Below are 26,960 nucleotides of genomic sequence, written 5' to 3' on the forward strand. Positions count from 1 at the left end.
TGTGCAGGTTAGGTGGATTGGCCATGATAAATTGCCCTTAGTTTCCAAAATTGCCCTTAGTGTTGGGTAGGGTTACTGGGTTATGGGGATACGGTGGAGGTGTGGACCTTGGGTAGGGTGCTCTTTCCAAGAGCCGGTGCAGACTCGATGGGCCGAATGGCCTCCTTCTGCACTGTAAATTCTATGATAATCTAAGCTGACAATCTCAACTCAGACTTACAGAATAGCCAGTGTAGGAAATGGAACAATGGCAGAATCCACTTTGAGGGGCTGAGGGGAAGCACATTGCTAGGTCATTGAGGCCTACATTTCATCACCCTGATATATAACCAGAGAACACTTGGTGCAGGAACCACACAGAGAATCAGACTTGGTTGTGATGCCTTTCACCGTTAAACAGTCTCACACTCACTGACTGGGCTCACATTGGTGGAACATTGTCAAATGTTTCCCGGGTTTCCTCCAGGTGCTCCGGTTTCCTCCCACAGTCCAAAGATGTGCAGGTTAGGTGGATTGGCCATGATAAATTGCCCTTAGTGTCCAAAATTGCCCTTAGTGTTGGATGGGGTTACTGGGTTATGGGGATAGAGTGGCGGTGTTGACCTTGGGTAGGGTGCTCTTTCCAAGAGCCGGTGCAGACTTGATGGGCCGAATGGCCTCCTTCTGCACTGTAAATTCTATCTATCTATCTAAATGGCTGAGGTTCCACGAGTTACTGTAGCCGAGGAGAAAAACTGAGAAGATGGAGAATGTAAAGTGATTCCTGTAACCAGATCAATAACCAGAGAACACAGATTTAAGATCTTTTGCAAAAGTTGAGGCAACCCGAGGAGAATGGTATTTTACATGACCAGTAACACACAAGAATGAGACCATAACATTAATTGATCAAATACAGAAGTGTCCTCCTGCCTTAGTTAACTATGGCCCCCGGCCAAATGTAATGCAGATTAATTGACATTTCAGTCTCTCGGAACTTAAAATGCACCACATGACTGCTGTAATTACCCAAATAATAATGATGATACTTTAAAACAATTTAGGTATAAGTGCTTTGAGATATCTTCAAGGTGTGAAAGGCACCACACTACAATGCAGAATACAAGGTCTTCTTTCACAAGTGTTCCTCTTTCCATTTGTAAATAACAATGATTGCTGTAGTAACTGATCCCCAACTCAGAGTGGTGCTGTAACTCCTGCTGAAGTACACTGAAGGCTGTTACAGTCCGAGCACTCAAGAGCAAACTGCTGAAGCATAATTGCAGATGCTCAGGAAATCTTATTAGAAGAAGTGTTCATAATAAAACCAGCTTGCAGCTTTAGGGCAATAACTAGATATTATTGGACAGTAAAGGTCCCACTTCTAGGAGTGACCAGTGGCACAGAACCACAAGATTGTTCAGATCTGAAATCTGCAATACTACATACTAGTGAGCAGCTCATTAACCCCCATTCACTAACTGTCTGGCATTTAAGTCAGCAAGCTCAACTCAAAACTCCTGCGGATAGTGGCTGAAAGTGCATTTGACCACCAAGCAAGCAGAGGTTCTACATATCTTGCACGCACAAACAGTGCCCAATTGTCCCATACCCGCTGCGGAGTGCGGTGACGATACAATCTGAGCAGAAGCGGTGTAAACACTCCTTTGTCGTCATGGTGTTCTTTAACATGTCCAGGCAAATGGGACACATCAGCTCGCTGTGTAAGCTGCGTGGCGATACTGCAATCTCTGTCCCATCCATAATTGCCTCCTGAAAGAAAAGAGAAGGCGGTCAATGTAACAGGCTGATCTTCAGCCGCCATTATATCTGCAAACAAACAGACAAAGGTGAATTATTGTAACCCGGATCTACATGGTTGTAAGTTTGTCGGTGGAGTTTTGTCAATGTTTGCTGATCAACTGAAGCTGAGCAATAACTGCCCAAGCATTTTTTTTTCTTTTAATTTGTTTCTTAGACTTGAGCAAGATTAGCAAAGTTATTTATATTGTGCATCCTTGCTTGCCCTGAAAAAGTACTCATGAGCCTTCTTCAAAGCAATTGAGTGACTTGCTGCTTACCTCAATATGATTACAAGGTAGCATGAACTAGCAACGTAGACTAGACCAGGTAGGTGATCTAATTTGTTCTTTTGGCAATTTCAGAATCAGGTTTTGACAATTTCAGTCATTTATTTGCAGTCAATCAAGAAATTAACCAGATTTATCGAATTCAATTTAATGACTTGCCAGTCTCAGGTTTGCTAGCCCAGTAGCTTTCACACTCCTGAAAACAAGTAGCCTCATCCAGATCCACAGAAGGGACAGCAAAAATAGTGTCAAATTTTAACATGCTAACATTAGATAGCCACTGCTCTCATCAAAGTTTCTTGTTCTTAATTTAGAACCTTGCTGTCAAGACTTCGCAAAAGCAACAAACAGGGGTTGAGATTTCAAGGGCCACAGGACTCCTGTGAGAAAGTTACAACCTTGAACCAAAAGTAAAAGCAGGAAGTGTGGAAATGCACAGGTCAGCCAACCCAGAGTGTGTGAGAAAGAGAGCAAGAGACAGAGAGAGGAGTTAATGCTCAAGCTTTGGGGTGAAAAGTCCCACCCAGATCGGTCATCTATCTTTTCAAATGTTGATTAACCTGCTGTGTAATTCCACCGCTTTGTTTTTACTTCAGATTCACTTGTGGGCCACAAGCTGTATTTAGAAAGAAGTTAAAATGCACTAGTGCGACGAGTCTGTAGATCATTAATATGCAATTATTATTGATGGGACAGTCAAACAATTACTTTCAATGAAATGATTTTACAGCACAGGAGGAAACCATTGGAGGGACCCAAGGAACTATCCACCAAGCTCCATTTCATCACCCTTTCAAATCTTATTTAAGTGTCAACCCTTTGAAAATCCATTACAATTTTTGGCTCCCAAAACTATTTCTGATAGGAACATGTCACAAGAAACATTTACGTGAACAAACTTCTCCTGACCTCCCTTCACTTCTGACCATGATCGTACATCTAAGCCGCAGTCACCGACCGATTGAAATAATTTTTGCAATTCACCGAGTCAAAATCCTTCATATCCTTTTCTGTTAATGCCATCTAATCGCATAACCAAAGCTTTCCATTCCCAGTACTGTTTAATAAAATCTCTCCTGTGCCTACTTTATGTTCTTGACATTTTTACTGAAGTACTTTTCCAAAACAGGCAACAACATAACCAAATATCTGCTGCTGCTTTTGTTGTCATTTGAAAAAATTACGATAATCAGAGACATTTTCATTTAAAGCTCCATTAACACCCAAATCTTTCATTCCCTCTGTTCTTCAACCTACTTTTAAAGTTTTATCATTGCATATGTTTTCTTTCCTTATTCTTCTTTACAAAATGATCTATTCTGCCTCCATCAATTTACCAATCCCTGTGTTCTCCTGAATTTTTCCAGCTCCCTGCAAGTTATCCATCCTTCCTCTGTTTTTGCGCTCTAAGTTTTGATATTGTGGAACCCCACCACCAAGTTTAACTCACATTTCATTTTATATTTATTTATATTCTATTTTATTGATAATAAATAAAAATTGTCCTGATAATAACCCCAAGGGACACCTTTATACACAAACGTACAAAAGTCTGTTAACCAAGACATCTTGCTGCCCTTCAACCAACCTCCCATCAGTGCTGCCACAATCCATTACTTTTTTACCCCCATTTTTTGTTCATTCATGGATTGTGGGCTTTGCTGACTGGGCCAGCATCCATTGCCCATCGCCAATTGCCCTTGAGAAGGTAGTGGTGAAGCACCGTTAGAAACCACTGCAGTCCATGTGGTATAGGTACATACACAGTGCAGTGCATATTTTATATGGTACACACTGCTATCACAATATGTCAGTAATGGAAGGAGTGAATGTTTAAGGTGGTGGAAGAGTTGCTGATCAAGCAGGCTATTTCGTCGTTGATGGTTTAGAGCTTAGTCAGTGTTGTCGGAGACACACTCATTCATGAAAACACAGACCATAAAAGTTTTGGGAAATCAGAGGCAAATTACTCACTACACAATTCCCAGCCTCTGACCAGCTCTTGTAACCACCATATTTATATCACTGGCCAAGTTCAGTTTCTGGTCAATAGTAACATCCAGGATGTTGGTTGTGAGGGATTCAGCAATGTTCAAGCTATTGAAAACCAGTGAGATGATTAGATTCTTTCTCATTCAAGATGGTCATTTCCTGTCACTGGTCTGGCCCAAAATGTTACTTGGTAAATAGGGCTTTGATAAAAGGTCATCTGAACTCGAAACGTTAGCTAAGCTTTGACAAAGGGTCATCTGGACTCGAAAAGTTAGTTATTTTCTGTCCCTACAGATGCTGTCAGACCTGTTGAGATTTTCCAGCATTTTTTCTTTGGTTCCAAAATGTTACTTGCCATTTATCAGCCCAAGCCTGAACATTGTCCAGGTATTACTGGACAACCGACCTTGGACTTTCTTCAGTATCTGGGGAGTTGCAAATGGTACTGAATAATCATCAGCAAACATCCCCACTTCTGACCTTATAGTGGGGGAAGATCATTGATGACGCTGCAGATACTTTAGAGTGAATAACTATCCTGAGGAACTTCTGCAGCAATGTCCTGGGACATCCATTCCAATCAATGGAGAATTACTCCTGACTCCCCTTAACTTTAATTTTGGCAAGGTTCCTTGATGCTGTCAAACACTGCCACAATGGCAAAGGCAGTCACTCTTAGCTCACCTGAAAATTCAATGTTATGTTTATGTTTGGACCAAGGCTAAAAAATATTGCCAGGAGCGAATGGATCTGGTGGAATTCAACTTCAGCATTGCTTGAAACACAAGAACACCTCCAATCATTTTGCTGATGATTGCGAGCATACTGAAGAAGGAGTGGTGGTTGGCCGGGTCAGATTTGTCCTGATTTTTGTGGATAGGGCATACCTGGGCAATTATCCACATAATCATGTCGATCATATGTAGCCAGTGTTGTAACCACGCTGGAACAGCTTGGTTAGGGTCATAACTAGGTTTGGAGCATAAGTCTTCAATACTATTACTGGAATGTTGCCAGGGCCAATGGCGGCTGCAGTATCCAGTGCCCTCAGCCATTTTCTGATATCACATGGAGTGAATCAAACAGCTGAAGACTGGCATTGATGCTGCTGGGATGCTGAGGAGGGGGCCGAGATAGATCATTCACTCGGCATGTCTGGCTGAAGGCAATTGCAAAGCTTCAGTCTTAAGAACATAAGAACTAGGAGCAGGAGTAGGCCATACGGCCCCTCGAGCCTGCTCTGCCATTCAATGAGATCATGGCTGATCTTTTGTGGACTCACAGCTCCACTTTCCAGCCCGAACACCATAACCCTTAATCCCTTTATTCTTCAAAAAACTATATCTTTATCTTAAAAACATTTATCGCAACTGCTTCACTGGGCAAGGAATTGCATAGATTCACAATCCTTTGGGTGAAGAAGTTCCACCTAAACTCAGTCCTAAATCTACTTCCCCTTATTTTGAGGCTATGCCCCCTAGTTCTGCTTTCACCCACCAGTGGAAACAACCTGCCCACATCTATCCTATCTATTCCCTTCATAATTTTATTTGTTTCTATAAGATCCCCCCCCCCTCATCCTTCTAAATTCCAACGAGTACAGTCCCAGTCTACTCAACCTCTCCTCGTAATCCAACCCCTTCAGCTCTGGGATTAACATAGTGAATCTCCTCTGCACACCCTCCAGCGCCAGTACGTCCTTTCTCAGGTAAGGAGACCAAAACTGAACACAATACTCCAGGTGTGGCCTCACTAACAAGTTATACAATTGCAGCATAACCTCCCTAGTCGTAAACTCCATCCTTCCAGCAATGAAGGACAAAATTCCATTCGCCTTCTTAATCACCTGTCGCACCTGTAAACCAACTTTTTGCGACTCATGCACTAGCACACCCAGGTCTCTCTGCACAGCAGCATGTTTTATAATTTTATCATTTAAATAATAATCCCTTTTGCTGTTATTCCTACCAAAATGGATAACCTCACATTTGTCAACATTGTATTCCATCTGCCAGACCCTAGCCCATTCACTTAACCTAGCCAAATCCCTCTGCAGACTTCCAGTATCCTCTGCACTTTTTGCTTTACCACTCATCTTAGTGTCTTCTGCAAACTTGGACACATTACCATTGGTCCCCAACTCCAAATCATCTATGTAAATTGTGAACAATTGTGGGCCCAACACTGATCCCTGAGGGACACCACTAACTACGGATTGCCAACCAGAGAAACACCCATTAATCCCCACTCTTTGCTTTCTATTAATTAACCAATCCTCCATCCATGCTATTACTTTATCCTTAATGCTATGCATCTTTATCTTATGCAGCAATTTTTTGTGTGGCAACTTGTCAAAGGTTTTCTGGAAATCCAGATATACCACATCCATTGGCTCCCCGTTATCTACCGCACTGGTAATGTTCTCAAAAAATTCCACTACATTAGTTGGGCACGACCTGCCCTTTATGAACCCATGCTGCGTCTGCCCAATGGGACAATTTCCATCCAGATGCCTCGCTATTTCTTCCTTGATGATAGATTCCACATCTTCCCTACTACCGAAGTTAAGCTCACTGGCCTATAATTACCCGCTTTCTGCCTACCTCCTTTTTTTAAACAGTGGTGTCATGTTTGCTCATTTTCAATCCGCCGGGACCACCCCAGACACTAGTGAATTTTGGTAAATTATCACTAGTGCATTTGCAATTTCCCTAACCATCTCTTTTAGCACTCTGGAATGCATTCCATCAGGGCCAGGAGAGACTTGTCTACCTTTAGCCCCATTAGCTTGCCCATCACTACCTCCTTAGTGATAACAATCATCTCCAGGTCCTCACCGGTCTTATCTTTTGTACTGATGTGCTGGGGATATTTGAGGAGATTCCTCCTCTAGTTAGTTATTTAATTATCCATCACCAAGAGGTGGCATGATGGCACAGTGGTTAGCACAGCTACCTCACGACGTCGAGGACCCAGGTTTGATCCCGGCTGCGGGTCACTGTCGGTGCAGAGTTAGAACATTTTCCGGTGTCTGATGGGGTCCCACCCCCACAACCCAAAGATATGGAGAGTAGAGGATTGATCACGCTAAATTGCCCCTTAATTGGAAAAAAACAGAATTGGGCACTTTAAAAATGTAAAAGAAAATAAATTACCCACCACCATTCAAGCCTGGATGTGGGAGGGCTGCAGAGCTTAGACCTGATGGTTATAGGATTGCTTAGCGCTGTCTATCACATGCTACTTCCGCTGTTAGACACACATTAGTCCTGTGTTGCAGCTTCACCAGGTTGACATCTCATTTTTAGCTATGACCGAAGTTGCCCTCCTGCACTCTTCATTGAATCAGGGTTGATCCTCTATTTTGATGGTAATGGAGGGAAATGCCAGGCCATGAGGTTACAGATTGTTGTTGTATACAATTCTGCTGCAGCTATTGGCCACAGCGCTTCATGGATGCCCAGCTTTGTGCTGCTAGTTGTATACTGAATCAATCTCAATGTGAAGAGTGTATCTCCATAAGGGCTACACAGTGGTGACTCCTACCAATACCGCCAAGGACAGATGTATCTGCGACATGTTGATTAGTGAGTACTAATTCTCCTAGGTTTTTCCACCCTGCCTGAAGATCCAGTCTAGCATTTATGTCCTTCAGGACTTAGCCAACTTGATCATTAATGGTGCTACCGAGCCAGTCATAAAGTCACCACCCAAAATAATTTTGTGCCCTGGTCACTCTCAGTGCTTCCTCCAAGTGGTTTTTAACTTGGAGAAGTACTGACTCATCAGCTGAGGTGGGGCTCAAAAGTAATAATTAGGAGATTTTCTGAACCATTTTTGACTTAACTCTATGAAACCTCATGGAGTCTGGAGTCAATATTGAGGGCCCCTGGGGCAACAAGATTGTACATCACTGTGCTGCTACCTCTCCTGGGTCTGTCCTGAGGTAGGACAAGACATACCTCAGAATGGGTCATTGACCGTATAGCATAGTTCTGTGAGTCTGGCTATGTCACGCAGTTGCTTGACTTGACTGACAATTAAAGGCTTATTCTATGAAGAAAGGTTGAAATAATTGGGCTGATACTCATTGGAGTTTAGAAGAATGAGAGGTGATCGTATTGAAACATACAAGACCTTGAGGATAATTTTTGTCTCTCAGAGGGTTGTTATTATGTGGCATCCTCTTCCCAAGGAAGCAGCGGAGATTAGGTCATTTATTTTATTCAAGGGAAGGCAAGACAAATTTCTCATAGTCAAGTAAGTTAAGGGTTATGTGGGCAGACAGCAAAGTGGAGTTGAGACCACAATCAGATCAACCATGATCTTAATGAATGACTGAGCAGGTTCAAAGGGCCAAATGGCTTGCTCCTGTTCCAATGTCCTAGTTCTATTGCCCCAGGGCAGTAGCCAGAGTCACTACATTATCAGTCCATAACATAACACAAGCACATTAACCTTATCCAGATGTATACTGGGCAGCACCATCAAATGTCATCTGAAAATCATATAGCCACAGTATTTCCTTTACCACCCAGCTAATCCCGCAAAGATACCACTGGCCTTTTACAACTCAATTCTGGCTGTCCATAACTCGCTCATCAGTTTCTGCTGAATTCTATCCACACTATGCTTGCTGATTACCGACAGGCAGACTGGTCTATAGTTACCCAATAATCCCTGTCACCTATCTCGAACACCAGTGCAATATTGGTAACTTTCCAGTCCTTGGGTTCAACTTCCCTAATCCAAGGATGTTTGCAAGCTTGCAGTCAGAGCCTCGCCAAATTCTCTTGGCATTCTAGGTTGCCTGCCATCAGGCTGCAGTGACTGTTCCAATTTTCAGTCCAACAGATTGTTTGCACATTATTATAGTCACCTTTTCAATTTACTGTTTCTTCCACTTGTTACTTTGAAAACTGAAGCAAAAGACTATTTATGGGGAGGTTTTCTGATCATGCTGCAATAGAAACTTGCAAAAATGCTGCCACGCCCCTTTATTTTCTGGCCTATGCATCAGATATTTTGTAACGAGGAATGTTTAGCTCCCAGCACTACTCGGAACAGTATTGTTGTTAGTGAAATGATGCCATCCCCAAGCACACCACCAGCATTCTTTCCCCTCCACAACAATTTGTTTCTCTTGTTCACTAATTTTATTCAGAATATACCTATGTGTATTTATGTAGAGGTAGCTTAAACCTGTCTGTATTTGGCTATTCATTCTAATCCTTTTTTCACTTTTTTTCTCTGTCTAACTTGCACCCTTTCCAGTTTCTCTGGCCTATTATCATCCTTTCCCCATATCTCTCCTCTCCCACCCCAAAGTCCAGTAATAGGAGTTTACTCTCTCTACCAGGACACTGCTTCAGTGCGGGGGTGGGGGGGGGGTGCAGTGCGCTTAAGTGACAAAAAGCAAGACTTCCCCAGTACACGCTCAGAACGACAAATCCTCTAACGTGCTTCCACAGGAAGCAACCCCCTTCCTCACAGCTGCCAGGAAAGAAAAAAAACATTAAAACTCCAGAATATACTTCACACCCTCGCTCCAGCCAGCCTCATCAATAAAAGAATTGACAATTCTTTTTTGCTTGGTGTGCATCTTTTGTTTCTACAAGTAACAACTTATACATTACAGATCAATTTTGGCCAGGAATTTGATCTGTCCCTAAATTTCAAGGGTCATGGAACAAAAACAAGGCTGACAAAGAGTGGTTGCACAATGAGAGCCAACCGGCCTTCACGGTGATGAATAAAAATTCTCTTAGGGTGAGGCTTTCAATTGCACAACACGGCCAAAGAATAAACCACAGCTCATAGAGGACAAAAGCAGGGAATTTATGCTAAACCTTTAGAAATGACTGGTTAGGCCTCAGCTGGAGTGGCGTATCCAATTGAGGGTACCACATTTTCACAAGGATGTCTATGGGGCCCTAAGGGAGGGTGCAGAGAGCATATTTACCAGAATGGGTCCAGGAATGAGGAACTTCAGTTACATGAAGAGATTAGAGGGGCTAGGGCTGCTCAATCTTGGAGCACAGGCGGTTAAGGGGAGTTAACAGAGGTGCTCAAAATCATGAGGGGTTTTGATAAATTTAATAAAGAGAAGTTGCTTGCGCTATCAGGGAATTTAGCAACCAGAGAACACAGTTAAACCAATAGGCTGAAGAGCCAGAGCTTTGTTTTTACACTGCAAGGTGCGACAATCTGGAATGCAATCTATCAAGAGTGATGAAAACAGATGAAATGATAACTTTCAAAAGGAAATTGGGGGTGTGGCTGAAAATGAAAAATTGATACAATGGGAGTAAAAGGGCAGAGTGGGTGTAACTGGATAGCTTTTCAAAGAACCATCACAAGCGCAATGGGACAAATGGTCTCCCTGTGTGCCGTACAATCTTTTGGAAGTAATTTTCATCACTAAATGTAATTCAGCCTAAATGTAATTTTCCTTTTGAGAGGCAGCAAAACTTTCAGACATGAATTACTTTTACAGCGTTCAAATTAGCTACAGGCACATATACACGTACAAATGTTGCATGCACCTATACAAAGAGCAGTGCACAAATTTAATTTCCCAAATTACAAACTGCGGCTTAATTGATCAAGAGATAAATAGTTTGAGACAAGGTAATAAGGAGAAAAGCTGGACATAATAGCAGCATTGGTCACATCCTGATCAATGGACAGCAAAGCAGACTGCTTTTTACAGTCGGTTTCTTCTCTTCATACAAACGTCAATTGTCCTCCTATGCATTTGCACTATTTTCTGTTTTTATTTTTAAGGCAGAAAAACAACAAGGCTCCCCAGCAAAAAAGGAAAAGGAAATGGACCCGAGCCATGCAATGCCTCTCGGGGAATGGCAGGTGCAGGTTCAACCCATGTTACAGGGGTCAGCAAACTTAACTTGAAGAGCCTTTTTTTTTTAAATGCCTCAAAAAGAAACTATCCTGTCTTGGGAACCAGAGGTGAAAATTCAGCATTACTAAACCAAATAAATGATAAATGGCCAAGTGTCTCTGGTACAATGCATAATTTACATCAATAATAATTTGAACTTAGACAGAGGCCTTGTGGAGGGTGAAAATGTCCTTGTTGTGTGCAAGGTTAAGCCTCATTCAGTTTAAAACATCGGGCCCACATGACGGTGGCAAGAATGAGGGTATTTGTGAGAGTGGGAGATAGATCTGGATGGTGTGCAGGGGGCCCGCGAATCACATCCAGATGTTCTGGACATGTCCAAGACTGAGGGGGTTCTGGGATGTTATGTCCGAGGTTCTGGATGTGAGGGTGGCCCCGGGTCCAGAGGTGGCAATATTTAGTGTGTCTGAAGACTCGGGAGTCCGGGAGGTGGGTGGGGAACCGTTAATTGATTTCTTCAAGGAGAATTGAGGGGTCAGCAAGGGGATAAAACAGAGAAGGCGGGACGTGGTGGGGTGTTGGTATCAGGAGGGTTTGAAGATCTGTGGTTGTTTGTTGGGTGGATGTGTTGTTCTTCTGATATTCTGTGTATACATGTAAAAAGCCTTGAATAAAAATATTTTCAAAAAAATAATTTGAATTTACTTATTGAATTGAATCCATAGAAAAAGATAAAATTTAAAGCAGGCCTAACTTTGAATTGTTGCCTCTTTTGATTGGTTTTGTATTCTTTTTAAAATCCCTCTTTGTATCCCCAGCAGGTGTAAGTTTGGGTTTTATACAGTGATTTGTGCTAAAAGAATATAAGCATGATCGAAAAGAAACTGTAAAAGCAATGCACCATTATCAACTTGATGGGAAAAACAGCATATTTCCATTTTGAATAAAAATGCAATACAAAATTTACACACAAACAGAAAGAAGGTTTTTTTGTCTGTGTTTTCAAAACAGATCTTGCAACAAGTAGAACGACGTTCACTATAATTTTTTCAGTAAAGCCATCTTTAAAGCCTGTTTCTTGAACCAATGGTATAATCTACAACCATGGTTCTAGCACTCAAAATGAGTGTACTCACATCTCAATGATGTTTTTCACAAAACTTAAGATTTGAAACTGTAAATTTCAGCAAAATGTCTTTTATCTCCACAATAACAACACTGACTTAAATTTACTTTCAGGTCTGAACATGTCAACACAATTCAAATGGAAAGGGTTGGCAGCCACAAATGTAACGTTAAGGAGATGCATGTTGTTCTGAAGCCACAGGCTCCACCGCTTGTTCTACCACAACCAAGCCATTAATGCAGGAATGGGACAGCAAATGAGGAGAGCGAGTCAGGGCAGCTGACTATTGCTAAACCTCCTGAATGACGCCAAGCGGACTAGGACTGCAAAGGCTTCTCCTTTCAAGTAAGTAGAGATGTGTTGGTGGCCAGGGAAGAAGGAACCATAAAGGTATGTTATAAAACAGAAGAGAAAATCAAACTGTTTAACTGCAATAGATACTGATCTGAGGACCATTGTATAAAGCGTTTAGCTCCTTGTTGGAAGCTTACTGCTGTGCAAACATTGCAATTTTAAAACGTGCATTGTACAGCAACTAAAACATCGCAAAGGGCTTTCCTTTAAAAATAACTGTGCATATTTCTCATGCAGACATGCAAAATAGACACAAAGGGATATCTCCTCTGCTCCACACGTACCTGCGGGGTCCTGTGTAGTTCGTAGAGGCTGAGCTGCCCTGTTTTACTCACCTGTGGGGTCCGGTGCAGTTCATAGAGACTGAGCTCCCATGTTTTACTAGGGTTCTGAGTATTCACCGGTGCTGCCATAGTGACTGCAGCTTTTGCTTTTAATTTTATTCTAAAATGAACGAATGATGGCTTCTGCACTCTGTTTGGACCTGGAAGGGAAAAAGGACAAAGACAATAAGATAGCATTTATCAATGCCATTTTATAAAATCAATTACAAAATACCCACATGCCTAAGAGACAAACAAGTGTTGGAGAAAAATGGCAGTGAGCTGTCCTCCATGCTTCCCAAAGCCTGTATTAAAATAGATACACACCCAACTTTTTGACAGGTGGAAAGTACAAGGCAAACATCACCTAAAGGTCATGGTAGGCTCCTCATTGTTTGATTATGTCAAAACTGTAAAAAAAATGATTTCATTGACTTCTGTGAGCCCTTTCATGACTGAAGAGTCCAATGGGAGATTGGCATGAATGGCCACAGGACTGGCAATTTATGTTATTACTGGCACTCAGGGCAACAAGGTCACCTCACATCTTCCCCTGGACACGATGGCTACTAAGAGTTTTACACAGATGATCCAAAGAACGCATGCAGCAACTACCAAGGAATAAGCTTTTCTCAATCAAAGGAAATATCCTCACAAGGGTTCTGTTAAACGACCTACTCGCAAATGATGTCCTCCCACAATCACCATAGTTTTTGGGGGCTAACCATAGTGGATATGCAATAAGACAACTACAAGAAAAGTGCAAAGAGTAATGTCAAGATCCACATATGCTGTTCGTAGATCTAACCAAAGCTCATGACACTGCGAGTCAACCTGGTGTAAGGTTGCTCTCCAAGCTAGGATGTCCAAACAAATTTGTTAAAATTTGCCTACTGCATGATAGCATGGTCTGAAAGGCCTCTAGCAATATCTCCGATGCAGCAAAAAGCAGAGGCGACTCTGCAACTCTTTAACCCCTTCTTTGCTGCAAAGCTGAAAGATACCACTTGAGGCATGCCTGCAAGCATCAACATTAGGCTCTATTCAGGCAACTCAAGTACAATATCCTAACTCTGTCTGCAAATGTAATGCTCAAAGTCTTCCACCAGCTCGGTTTGGCATGTGCCGGCTGGTGCCATAAACCGCAGAAACAGAAAGGTCCTGTGGGTAGTCTTAACCAACAACAGCGCTAGAAATTGCTAGAATTGGCCTCAGTGCCTCAGGGTAGGGAAGGGTAAAATTAATCCTGATATTAGCCAGTGATCCCTGCTACAAAGGTATTCAAGTGCAGGTGAACTTGGCCAATTAGGGGCAGAATCCTTCAGCGTACCTCCTCTGCAATCCCTGGTGACACTTTGTCAGCCTCACATAAGTAGATTGGACACTTCAGCAAGGTAAAGGAGAAAGACCAGTACCTGTGAAACTACTTCATAGTGAAATAAATGAGCAGAACCCTCAGAGACCTCAGACACAGCATGTTGACTTATTAGTATCAAGAGTATACGCTCTGCAATTTTTCCAGCCATCAATGCTAATCAACAGTTGGGGTTTTGGAAAGTTCAGAGTGGCATCTCGCTGTCAGGAGCACTCTTTTAAAAAAAAAAAATTGAGTTTTTTTTTAATTACAATAGGCCACCAGCTATTATTCACATTATTCAACCAACTTGCTCACAACAGCAGAGCCTTATTGACAGATAATTCTGAGAATACAAATTTATAGTCTACTCTTTGTGACAAGAAACCGGTCTAATATTAGAATCACACAGTAAATATCTTCCAACAGGAACTGTCCGATTTTGTTAGTTTAATCTTACAAGCAGCTCCCTATGGGTTTGCCCAATAACCCATCCCTGTGCTCCTCAGACGGAACCTCTACTCCACCAAGTTTTTCCCCTACCCTGTACTCTTCAGATTTACTCAGACTCTTTTATATCTTGCCTCAGAGCTACATATCAGGTCTTTTTTCTGCACCTTTCTAATCTGTCAGTTCATTTCACCCTCGTCTCTTCACCCTTTGAAAAAAGATGACTCAATAGTGTTTTCACAATCTCAGAATGTCTCAAAGCGTTTTACAACCAAATAAGTATTTCTCAATCGTAGTTACCGTGTTTTAAGAAACACAGCAGCCATTCTGCACACAGGCAGTTCCCACAAACAGTAATGTGATGACAGACAGATGATTTTTAAAGTGACACTGATTAGAGAGATAAATATTGGCCAGGGCATCAGAGCACTCCAATGTTCTTCTTTGAGGTTAGCACTGAGAGCAGTCAGGGTCTCAATTTAACATCTCGGGCTGGATTTTCCAATCACACCTGCCCCGGGACCGCAAATTCCTGCCCGAAGTCAATGAACCTTTCAATGGTCTGTGAAATTGTCCGTCCTGCCTGTGACAATTTCCGTAGTTTTCAACAGCACAGCTCTCCTTCAATATTGCACTGGAGGTTGAGCCTAGCTTTAAGAACTCAATTCTCTCATCTGGGACTTCAACCTTCTGATACAGAGACAACAGTGGCACCAACTGAGCCATGGCTGATGCATTTATAGACTCCAATGTTCTATTCAGGGTTAACTCCTGCTTTGGTAGAGTTGTTATTACAAATGATATGATCAGGCAAAGTATTAGTGTCACGACACCCTGGGTTTATGCACAGTGAATTCCGCATGCCTTTGTGTCTCACCTCAAACCTCAGTACCTTGCTTCCTGATGGAGGAGGAGATCTCAGAGCATTCCCAGCTATCCACTCCTTATCTTGCTACTTGCCTTCCTTTCCCTCTCCCACTTCCTATCCTTTAAAAAATTATGAGGGAGAGGAACGGAACAAATGTTTACATTTATGGATCAGCTTCTAATCATCAGCCATTATTGGTGCTTGTCTAGTGGTCATCACGCTTTGGTCTTAAATATGGATTCTTTTCACAGAAGGGAGCAAATTATTAAATTCATTCAAGATAATGATTTCTCAGAGCTTCACCTGTAGTTTCAACTTCCAATGTTTACACCCACCTATTAAAATTGTTCTGTTTATCCATGAAAATTCAAAACAAGTCTGTCCCGGCTGTTTCCTTACATTCCAAAACTTTTGTGGAGTTTGCACATTCTCCCAGTGTCTGCTTGGGTCTCACCCTCACAATGAGGGGGGATTAATTAATGACCTCATAGTTAAGGATCCATCAGGGAGTAGTGACCATAATATGGTAGAATTCAAGATTCAGTTTGGGGATGAGAAAGTGGAGTCCCACACTAGTGTTCTGGAATTAAACAAAGGAAATTACATAGACTTGAGGTCAGATTTGGCCCGTATAGACTGGATAGGAAGGCTAAAAGACGGGACAGTTGATGAGCAGTGGTAATGTTTACGGAAATACCTAATTCCTCACAACTAAAATATATCCCAGTGAGGATGAAAGATGGGAAGAGGGGTAAAAAACATTCATGGCTAAACAAGGAGGTCAAGGACATTATAAAGACAAAACTAAGTTATATCATTTGGCAAAGGCCAATGGCAGACTGGCCTTTCAGATATTCAAACATAAACAAAGGGATACTAAAAAAGTAATTTAAAAAGCGACATCAAATTACAAAAAAAACCTAGCACAGAATATCAAAAAGGATAGCAAAAGCTTCTACAGGTACATAAAAGGGAAGAGAGTCACTCAGGTGAATTTTGGCCCCTTGGAAGATGAAACTGGTGAGTTAATAGTGGGGAACACAAAAATGGCACACATCAATATTTTGCCTCAGTTTTCACAGTAGAGGACACTAGTGCCATTCCTGTAGGAACGGGCAGTTCAGAGGTAATGGAAAGGGTGGAACTTGAAACAATTTGCATCAATAGGAAACGGTACTCAACAAACACTTGGGATTGAGGGCAGACAATTCCCCAGGGCCTGATGATCTACATCCTAGGGTATTAAAGGAAGTGGCAACAGAGATAGTGCATCCATTGGTTATGATATTCCAAAATTCCATGGACACGGGAAAGGTTCCAGTGGATTGGAAAAATGCTAACGTAGCACCCTTATTCAAAAATGAGGCGCAGAATGAGGGAAATTACAGACCAGTTACTTTAACATCTATTGTTGGAAAATTGTCAGAATCAATTACCAAGGACGGAATATCAGGATATTTGAAAAGCTAAAGCACTAGGCATCAGAGTCAGCATGGTTTTATGAAGGACAAATCATGTTTGACTAATTTGCTTGAGTTCTTCGAAGATGTAACAAGCAAAGTAGATAATGGGGATCCTGTAGATGTAGAAGATCTGGACTTCCGGAAGGCATTTGGCAAGGTTCCACACAGAAGGTTGATTCAGGCTGGTTTAGCACAGTGGGCTAAAATAGCTGGCTTGTAATGCAGAACCATGCCAGCAGCGCGGGTTCAATTCCCGCACCGGCCTCCCCGAACAGGTGCCGGAATTTGGCGAGTAGGGGCTTTTCACAGTAACTTCATTGACGCCAATTTGTGACTATAAGCGATTATTATTATTATTCACAAGGTGAGATCACATGGGATTAGGGGTAACTTATTAGCTTGGATAGACCACTGACTGAAGGACAGGAGGCAGAGAGTCGGGATAAATCATTTTCTGGATGGCAAGGTGTAACTAGTGGGGTGCCACAGGGTTTGGTCCTTGGGCCCCAGCTATTTGCAATCTATATTAACGACTTCGATACAGGAATAGAAGGTTCTATAGCCAAATTTGCAGATGACACAAAAACAGGTGGGACAGTAAGTTGCAATGAGGAAATAAGAACCTTACCAATTGATATAGATAGGTTAGGAGGATGGGCCAAAACGTGGCAAATGGAGTTTCACGTGGTTAAGTGTGAGGTCATGCATTTTGGTCGAAAAAATGGAAAGGGAGAGATTTCGGGGTACTCCGGTGCAGAGGGATTTGTGCATGAGTCACAGAAAACGAGCATGTAGGTGCAGCAGATAGTAAGGAAAGCAAATGGAATGTCTCCATTTATAGCAAAAGGAATTGAGTATAAAGGTAAGGAAGTCTTGTTGCAACTATACAAGGCATTGGTAAGACCGCACCTGGAGTATCGTGTGCAGTTTTGATCCCCTTATTTGAGGACAGATATAGCGGCATTGGAGGCAGGTCAGAGGAGGTTCACTATATCGATTCCAGAAATTAGGGGTTTGTTGTACGAGGACAGATTGAGCAGTTTAGGCCTATACTCTCCAGAGTTTAGAAGAATGAGGAGATCTAATTGAGGTATACAGGATGTTAAACGGTATGGATAAAGTAGACATGGACCCTATGATTCCGCTTGTGGGGCATTCTAAAACAAGAGGTCATACTCTTAGGAGAAAAGGTAGCCAATTTAAAACAGATTTGAGGAAAAACTACTTCCTCCAAAGGTTTATGAATCTGTGGCATTCGCCACCCCGGAGTGCGGTGGATGCAAGGAAAGTGAGTACATTTAAGGAAGAGTTAGACAGATCGTTAATTGGTAATGGGTTGAAGGACTATGGACAACGGGCAGGAATGAAGTTGAGGCCAGGATGGGATCTGCCACGATCACATTGAGGGTGTCAGGCTCGGAAGGTTAAATTGCCTACTCCAGCGCGAAGGTGGGGGAATGGAGGGCGCGGGGGGGGGAAAGAGAAGAGAGGGCGCGGGGGGGGGGGGGGGGGGGAGAAAGAGAGGGCGCGGGGGGGTGGAGAAAGAGAGGGCGCGGGGGGGGAGAAAGAGAGGGCGCGGGGGGGGAGAAAGAGAGGGCGCGGGGGGGGGAGAAAGAGAGGGCGCGGGGGGGAGAAAGAGAGGGCGAGGGGGGGAAGAGAGGGCGAGGGGGGGAAGAGAGGGCGAGGGGGGGAAGAGAGGGCGAGGGGGGGGAAGAGAGGGCGAGGGGGGGGAAGAGAGGGCGAGGGGGGGAAGAGAGGGCGAGGGGGGGAAGAGAGGGCGAGGGGGGGAAGAGAGGGCGAGGGGGGGAAGAGAGGGCGAGGGGGGGAAGAGAGGGCGAGGGGGGGAAGAGAGGGCGAGGGGGGGAAGAGAGGGCGAGGGGGGGAAGAGAGGGCGAGGGGGGGGAAGAGAGGGCGAGGGGGGGAAGAGAGGGCGAGGGGGGGAAGAGAGGGCGAGGGGGGGAAGAGAGGGCGAGGGGGGGAAGAGAGGGCGAGGGGGGGAAGAGAGGGCGAGGGGGGGAAGAGAGGGCGAGGGGGGGAAGAGAGGGCGAGGGGGGGAAGAGAGGGCGAGGGGGGGAAGAGAGGGCGAGGGGGGGAAGAGAGGGCGAGGGGGGGAAGAGAGGGCGAGGGGGGGAAGAGAGGGCGAGGGGGGAAGAGAGGGCGAGGGGGGGAAGAGAGGGCGAGGGGGGGAAGAGAGGGCGAGGGGGGGAAGAGAGGGCGAGGGGGGGAAGAGAGGGCGAGGGGGGGAAGAGAGGGCGAGGGGGGGAAGAGAGGGCGAGGGGGGGAAGAGAGGGCGAGGGGGGGAAGAGAGGGCGAGGGGGGGAAGAGAGGGCGAGGGGGGGAAGAGAGGGCGAGGGGGGGAAGAGAGGGCGAGGGGGGGAAGAGAGGGCGAGGGGGGGAAGAGAGGGCGAGGGGGGGAAGAGAGGGCGAGGGGGGGAAGAGAGGGCGAGGGGGGGAAGAGAGGGCGAGGGGGGGAAGAGAGGGCGAGGGGGGGAAGAGAGGGCGAGGGGGGGAAGAGAGGGCGAGGGGGGGAAGAGAGGGCGAGGGGGGGAAGAGAGGGCGAGGGGGGGAAGAGAGGGCGAGGGGGGGAAGAGAGGGCGAGGGGGGGAAGAGAGGGCGAGGGGGGGAAGAGAGGGCGAGGGGGGGAAAGAGAGGGCGAGGGGGGGAAAGAGAGGGCGAGGGGGGGAAAGAGAGGGCGAGGGGGGGAAAGAGAGGGCGAGGGGGGGAAAGAGAGGGCGAGGGGGGGAAAGAGAGGGCGAGGGGGGGAAAGAGAGGGCGAGGGGGGGAAAGAGAGGGCGAGGGGGGGAAAGAGAGGGCGAGGGGGGGAAAGAGAGGGCGAGGGGGGGAAAGAGAGGGCGAGGGGGGGAAAGAGAGGGCGAGGGGGGGAAAGAGAGGGCGAGGGGGGGAAAGAGAGGGCGAGGGGGGGAAAGAGAGGGCGAGGGGGGGAAAGAGAGGGCGAGGGGGGGAAAGAGAGGGCGAGGGGGGGAAAGAGAGGGCGAGGGGGGGAAAGAGAGGGCGAGGGGGGGAAAGAGAGGGCGAGGGGGGGAAAGAGAGGGCGAGGGGGGGAAAGAGAGGGCGAGGGGGGGAAAGAGAGGGCGAGGGGGGGAAAGAGAGGGCGAGGGGGGGAAAGAGAGGGCGAGGGGGGGAAAGAGAGGGCGAGGGGGGGAAAGAGAGGGCGAGGGGGGGAAAGAGAGGGCGAGGGGGGGAAAGAGAGGGCGAGGGGGGGAAAGAGAGGGCGAGGGGGGGAAAGAGAGGGCGAGGGGGGGAAAGAGAGGGCGAGGGGGGGAAAGAGAGGGCGAGGGGGGGAAAGAGAGGGCGAGGGGGGGAAAGAGAGGGCGAGGGGGGGAAAGAGAGGGCGAGGGGGGGAAAGAGAGGGCGAGGGGGGGAAAGAGAGGGCGAGGGGGGGAAAGAGAGGGCGAGGGGGGGAAAGAGAGGGCGAGGGGGGGAAAGAGAGGGCGAGGGGGGGAAAGAGAGGGCGAGGGGGGGAAAGAGAGGGCGAGGGGGGGAAAGAGAGGGCGAGGGGGGGAAAGAGAGGGCGAGGGGGGGAAAGAGAGGGCGAGGGGGGGAAAGAGAGGGCGAGGGGGGGAAAGAGAGGGCGAGGGGGGGAAAGAGAGGGCGAGGGGGGGAAAGAGAGGGCGAGGGGGGGAAAGAGAGGGCGAGGGGGGGAAAGAGAGGGCGAGGGGGGGAATGAGAGGGCGAGGGGGGGAAAGAGAGGGCGAGGGGGGGAAAGAGAGGGCGAGGGGGGGAAAGAGAGGGCGAGGGGGGGGAAAGAGAGGGCGAGGGGGGGGAAAGAGAGGGCGAGGGGGGGGAAAGAGAGGGCGAGGGAGGGAAAGAGAGGGCGAGGGAGGGAAAGAGAGGGCGAGGGGGGGAAAGAGAGGGCGAGGGGGGGAAAGAGAGGGCGAGGGGGGGAAAGAGAGGGCGAGGGGGGGAAAGAGAGGGCGAGGGGGGGAAAGAGAGGGCGAGGGGGGGAAAAGAGAGGGCGAGGGGGGGGAAGAGAGGGCGAGGCGAGAGAGATTGAGAGGCAAGAGAGAGCGGAGTGGCCGAACTCTGTCCCTGGCCAAGCCATTGGTTGCCAGTCAACCTATGAATCCAAGTCCCTCCAATCCTGGTTACTATGATCCACTGGTGCAGAGGAATCTGACTTCTCTCAAAAAATAAATCCTGGGAACACAGCTTCCTGACAAGCAGGCTGCTTAAACCAAGGACTGCAAACTGGACAAAGGCAATCTGTTCTAAGCCCAAAACCAAGAGAACCGTTCAGAAAGCACGACAAAGATGACAGTATCAAGTAATTGCAAGGGAAGTTGTGGTTCCTAAGGTACAACAACACATGCTGTTCATCCAATTGCATTCAAATAATCTGCTCAATCAACACTCAAAAGAACTCAACACTATCCAGGACAAAACACCTGCTTGATCTGCATCCCATCCACCACTTTAAATATTCATGTCCAACACATATGCAATGTGCAGTATCTACAAGATGCACTGCAGAAACTCACCAAGGCTCCTTCGATAGCACCTTCCAAACCTGCGGCCTCTGCCACCTAGAGCAGCTGGTGCATGGGGACATCACCACTTGCCAAGTTCCCCTCAAAAACCATACACTATCCTGACCTGGAACAATATTGCTATTCCTTCACGGTCACTGGGTCAAAATCTTCGAACTTCCTAACAGCATTGTGGGTGTACCTGCACCAGATGGACAGTTGTGACTCAAGATGGACAGTGGCGATTCAAGATGCAGCTCACAACCACCTTCTCAGGTTAAATTAGAGATGGACAAATGCTGGCATAATCAGCAACACTCACATCCGCAAGCAAATAAACAAAGGCAACCGTTGACACATATGGTATGGCGCATGCTATAATATATATATATATATATATATATAAAAATAAAATGTGACCAACAAACTTAAGAACTGAAAAAGGTCAGGTAAGCTTCTATTCCTTGTGTCAAAGCAGGATTAAAAAGGCCCATATTCCAATATAGCAAGGTCAAAAATGACCAAATAGTTACCAGGCTTAATCACTCGGCCACAAATAATTCCAGTTGAAATTCCTGTGCCACTGACAAATGTTAATTTTAACAGACCTTTCATTCTCACTGGTCTCTTGATCATACATTCTAACAAATTTTCTTCTTTGTCCTTTCCGCCCAGATTCTCAATTCTCCCATACTCCTCGACACTTCCTGGAGAAATTCCATTTCTTTTAGATTCCCCCTCTTTACGGATGTCTGACTTTGTTAAATATTTTCACTTCCCATAATTACAACTTCTATCATATCTGATCCCCGTATTAACTCTGTACAAATCACATCAAATCTGATTACTCTTTGTACTTCCTCTATTGATCTATCTGCAGTTCCTATTGGCTTCCCCTGTCCGATACAAACTCTCTGTATTTCTTGTAGATATCTCTACATTCCTCACTCCACCAGATCTCTTTATACTCCATAGTTAGCTCATTTCTTTCACATCATTCATTAATGGTAATGTGGTGAACCACTGTAATGGGAGATGTAAGGTAGGACCTGCACTACAGGTTCACCGGTGTCAAGAAGGAGGCCCAAGCTATAGTTGAAGCGGTGCGGCATTGGAGGCATTACCTGGCCGGTAAGAGATTCACTGTCCTTACGGACTAACGGTCGGTAGCCTTCATGTTCAATAACACAGCGGGGCAAGATCAAAAATGATAAAATCTTGCGCTGGAGAATCGAGCTCTCCACCTATAATTACAAGACCTTGTATCGCCCCGGTAAACTCAACGAGCTCCCAGATGCCCTCTCCCGAGGTACATGCACCAGCGCACAAATGGAACAACTAATGGGCCCTACACGACAGCCTGTGTCACCCAGGGGGGGGGGGCGGGGGGTTCACTCGATTTTACCATCTGGTCAAAGCTCGCAATCTGCCCTACTCCGTCGAGGAAGTAACGACAGTCACCAGGGACTGCCAGGTCTGTGCGGAGTGCAAGCCGCACTTCTACCGGCCGGACCGTGCGTGCCTGGTGAAGGCTTCCCGCCCCTTTGAGCGTGGATTTCAAAGGGCCCCTCCCCTCCACCGACCGTAACACGTACATTCTCAGTGTGGTCGATGAGTACTCCAGATTCCCCTTCGCCATCCCATGCCCCGATATGACGTCTGCCACCGTCATCAAGGCCCTCAGCACCATCTTTGCTCTGTTCGGTTTCCACGCCTACATCCACAGTGACAGAGGATCCTCATTCATGAGGGATATAGCCTCCAGCAGGACGGTGAGCTACAACCTCTGGGGAAACGGGCAAATAGAACGGGAGAATGGGACGGTTTGGAGGGCCGGCCAGCTGGCCCTACGGTCCAGGAACCTCCCAGCCTCTCTCTGGCAAGAGGTCCTCCCTGGCGCTCTGCACTCCACCCGGTCACTATTGTGCACCACCACTAATAACACACCCCGTGAACGTGTTTTTACCTTCCCAATTAAGTCCACATCAGGGGTGTCGCTCCCGACACGGCTCGCTGCTCCAGGACCGGTCCTTCTCCGTAGGCACGTCCGACTCCACAAGGCGGACCCCTTGGTGGACAGGGTTCACCTGCTCCACGCCAACCCTCAATATGCCTATGTTGAGTTCCCCGACGGCCGCCAAGATTCTGTCTCACTCAGGGACCTGGCACCGTCAGGTTCCACCCCAACACCCCCCACCTCCCACCACGCCGCCAATATTGACCCCACCAGACCACCCCCCTCCCCTTTTCTGCACAAGAGGACGAAGAGGACTTCCGCACGCTTCCGGAGTTCCCGATGACTGGCCAGCATCAGCACCGCCACCACCGCCATCGGTGTCACCTCCACCACCGACTTCGCCGCCACCGTTACGCCGCTCCCAACGAAGCACCAAAGCACCGGACCGGCTGAACCTTTGACGGACTCCGAACCGTCAACGTGGGACTTTTCTTTCCCTACCACTGTACGTAATTGCACTAATTATATATAGTTTTCACGTCAACCCCGCCGGACTCATTTTTAACAGGGGTTGAATGTGGTGAACCACTATAATAGGAGATGCAAGGTCGGACCTGCACTACAGGTTCGCCGGTAGCTCCTGCCGGCTGGCTCCGCCCACAGAGAACTGTATAACTATGTATGACCTCCAGTGCTCTGCCATTTCGCCAGCTGCAGGAGGCCACACATCTGACTGTAATAAAGCCACAGTTGTACCCAACTTTAGTCTTTGTGCAATTGATCGTGCACCAGGTTCCTTCTCAACTATGTGCCTGAAGATATAGATCCCTTTCTGCATCAGCGGAGTTCCTTGTGTTGATCCTGTTTGCCGATACCTGGATTCCCATTTTAACAGGTATTTGTGCTCCCCCTGACAATAACAATGCACCACATTTGCAGTGTTGTTTTATAAATTGCCACTGTGGGGGTTGAACAGCAACAGCGAGGGTGGAACCCACCTGGGCCATTCCAATGGGTTAGCCAGTGACAGTGTTCTTTTTTTAATCCCATTCCCTGTTCATTTTCATAAGCCTCAATATCTGCCCCACTTTGAAATTGCTCTGCTGGCTTTGAATCCATGATGATCCATAGCGGGCCATGGATTCACAATCCTCTGCTTAAAGTCAATCGTCTACTCCTAGATCCAAATAACATGTTTCCATCTCCCACAACAATGACTCTGATTTCAAATAAACTGTGGGCAGTTTCAAGCTGTTTGCCGAAGACAGCTTTGGAATCAACTGCCTAAACCTCATTCATGTGATTTGTTTCATGTCAGGTGAAGTTTTTTTTTTTAATTCTTTCATGGTATGTGGGCATCACAGGCTGGGCCAGCATTTATTGCCCTTGAGGGGATATTTAAGAGTATTCAAGCACATTGCAGCAGATCTGGACTCATATGTAGGCCAAACCCGGCAAGGAAAACAAATTTCCTTCCCTAAAGAAAATTAGTGAACCAGATGCATTTTTATGACTTTTGACACCAGATTTTTTTTTTCAATTCAAATTTCACCATCTGCCGTGGTGGGATTTGAACCTGTGCCCCCAGAGCATTCCCCTGGATCTCTGAAACACTATTCCAGTGACAATACCACTATGCCGCTGCCTGCCCTGGTAACTGACATCCCATCGGTCCAAGCTAGACACAGGATCAGACCGATTTTACCACACAGTTCATTCTGTCTTCTGCCCAAGTTAGCTGCTTCTTGATCAGAAAGTCCCTTTCCTGTCCAAATATCTCATTTGTAATATATTGTGGTACAGCTAATGGTAAACTGGAAATTTTCAGGCACACAGGCATTTTTGAAGCATTCCCAGAAGGATTCGAGTTCAAGTACAATTTTGGGTGCAGAATCAATACCACACAAACTGCAATAAACACCCAGCAATGCACCCGGAGGCATCATTTTTGAGTTAAGCACCACCAACAGAAGGTGCGAATGATTAAAGGCCTGTCAGTGATGAGATCAAATATCATACTGAACTGAAGCATCGACTGTAAGATTATACCTTTGCTCTAATTAAACATAGTCACAACAGTCTATCTTGCATACTTCAATCCTAATTACCAGTATCCAATCTTGTTGCACATTTTGTGCTATCACGCAGTGTAAATCACCTACAGCTCCTAATTTTTCTTATTTGAATCATATTCTTCGTATTCAGCCTAACTCCCCCTATCCCACAAACATCCCCTGAAGGCTTTCTATTCCTGTTCTGTATTCTTGCATCTAGATTATGCAATGAGGTTATTGAGTAACTTGGATTCAAATGGACACACCGGTAATTCCCAATATTACAGAAGAGATAACATTTGATCGCTCTCCACTGCAGAGCAATTATTTGCACTTTCATTGACACATGTACGACCTCAATTGATTTATCTGCAGTTCTGACACACTCCTATGCTATACAATCTCTCTCCATTCCTTGTAGACATCTCAATACTCCTCACTCTACTAAATCTCTTTCTACTCCATTTCTTTAACATCATTTAATAATGGTTCCTTCCAACTCTGTGTCCTGCAAATGGAGATCCACTTGCCCGATGAGTGCAGCTGCAATAACACACAATAAGCTCAAACACATCCAAGACAAAGCAGCCCACTTGACTGTTACCCCTTTCACAATCAATCCCTCTACCACTGACAAACAATGACAGCCGTGTGTACCATCCACAAGATGGGACTACAAGGACTCACCGAAGTCCCTTGGGCAGCACATTCCAAAACCATGGCCTCTATCAACTAGAAGGACAAGGACAGCAGATACCTTGGGACCACCAACTGTCGGTTACCCTTCAAGTCACTCACCAGTTTGGCTTGGAAATATATTGTCATTCCTTCACCACCACTGGTTCAAAATCCTGGAATTCTATCCTGATAACACGGTGGGTGTACCTACACGACAGTGACTGTGGCAGTTCAAGAACTCAGCTCAGCACCACCTTCTGAAGGGCAACTGGGGATAGGCAATAAATGCTGGTGAAGCCAGTGACACCCACATCCCATAAATGAGTAAAAAACTAAATTGCCTTCCTGTACCATCTGGGTTCTTTGTGATCATTGGCAAATAGGCTGGTACATTTTGCTCCATAAAGAATAAAAGACAAACATTAATGTACTTCTTGCTGTAGGAAGAGAGGGTCAAAAGTAGCTCTTGAAAACACTGTTAAGTTATACATATCTCATCCCTTCAGTAAATATCTAGCACTTTATGGAATTGTACAGAAATTACCATTCAACCTAACCAGACCAGGTGTTTAACATCCAGACTAGCCGATCTATTCTCAAGAGCCTGCCTTGTCCCTCTCTCTCTTTGCACTGTGAAGCAACACTGCTAACCCTGTGCCAGCATACCGTAAGCGAGATATGAAGATTGTAGGCATTGACACTGACAACTGGGTGACAGTCAGTGATGGCCACGACCTCCACTGACTGGAGGGGCACTGGACGGAGGCCAGAAGAAACTTAAAGCTCAGCCTGCCGAGAAAAAGGCTCACAGGAAACAAAGGCCAGTGAATCATGAGCCATCTTATGGTTTCACAGCAGGTAGCACTGTTGCTTTACAGTGCCAGGGACCCATTTTTGGTTACTGTCTGTGCGGAGTCTGCACA

General features: G+C 46.0%; 1 protein-coding gene across 3 annotated transcripts in view; it reads right to left on the reverse strand.

The window, feature by feature from the left end:
* The window catches only part of LOC140390239 (E3 ubiquitin-protein ligase RING2-A-like), a 45,639-nt gene that overhangs the window by 17,386 nt on the left and 1,293 nt on the right, over nucleotides 1–26,960 (reverse strand). For 2 of the 3 annotated variants that reach the window (XM_072475213.1, XM_072475212.1), the window contains exons 2-3: nucleotides 12,688–12,887; nucleotides 1,592–1,752 (exon numbers count right to left, since the gene is read on the reverse strand). In XM_072475213.1, coding sequence (XP_072331314.1) covers nucleotides 1,592–1,752; nucleotides 12,688–12,816 — 290 coding nt within the window. In that variant the 5' untranslated portion in view covers nucleotides 12,817–12,887. The remainder of the gene's footprint in view (nucleotides 1–1,591; nucleotides 1,753–12,687; nucleotides 12,888–26,960) is intronic. The other variant, XM_072475214.1, reaches the window with a different exon arrangement.

This window comes from Scyliorhinus torazame, chromosome 14 (assembly GCF_047496885.1).
Source record: "Scyliorhinus torazame isolate Kashiwa2021f chromosome 14, sScyTor2.1, whole genome shotgun sequence".
Taxonomy (NCBI): Eukaryota; Metazoa; Chordata; class Chondrichthyes; order Carcharhiniformes; family Scyliorhinidae; genus Scyliorhinus; species Scyliorhinus torazame.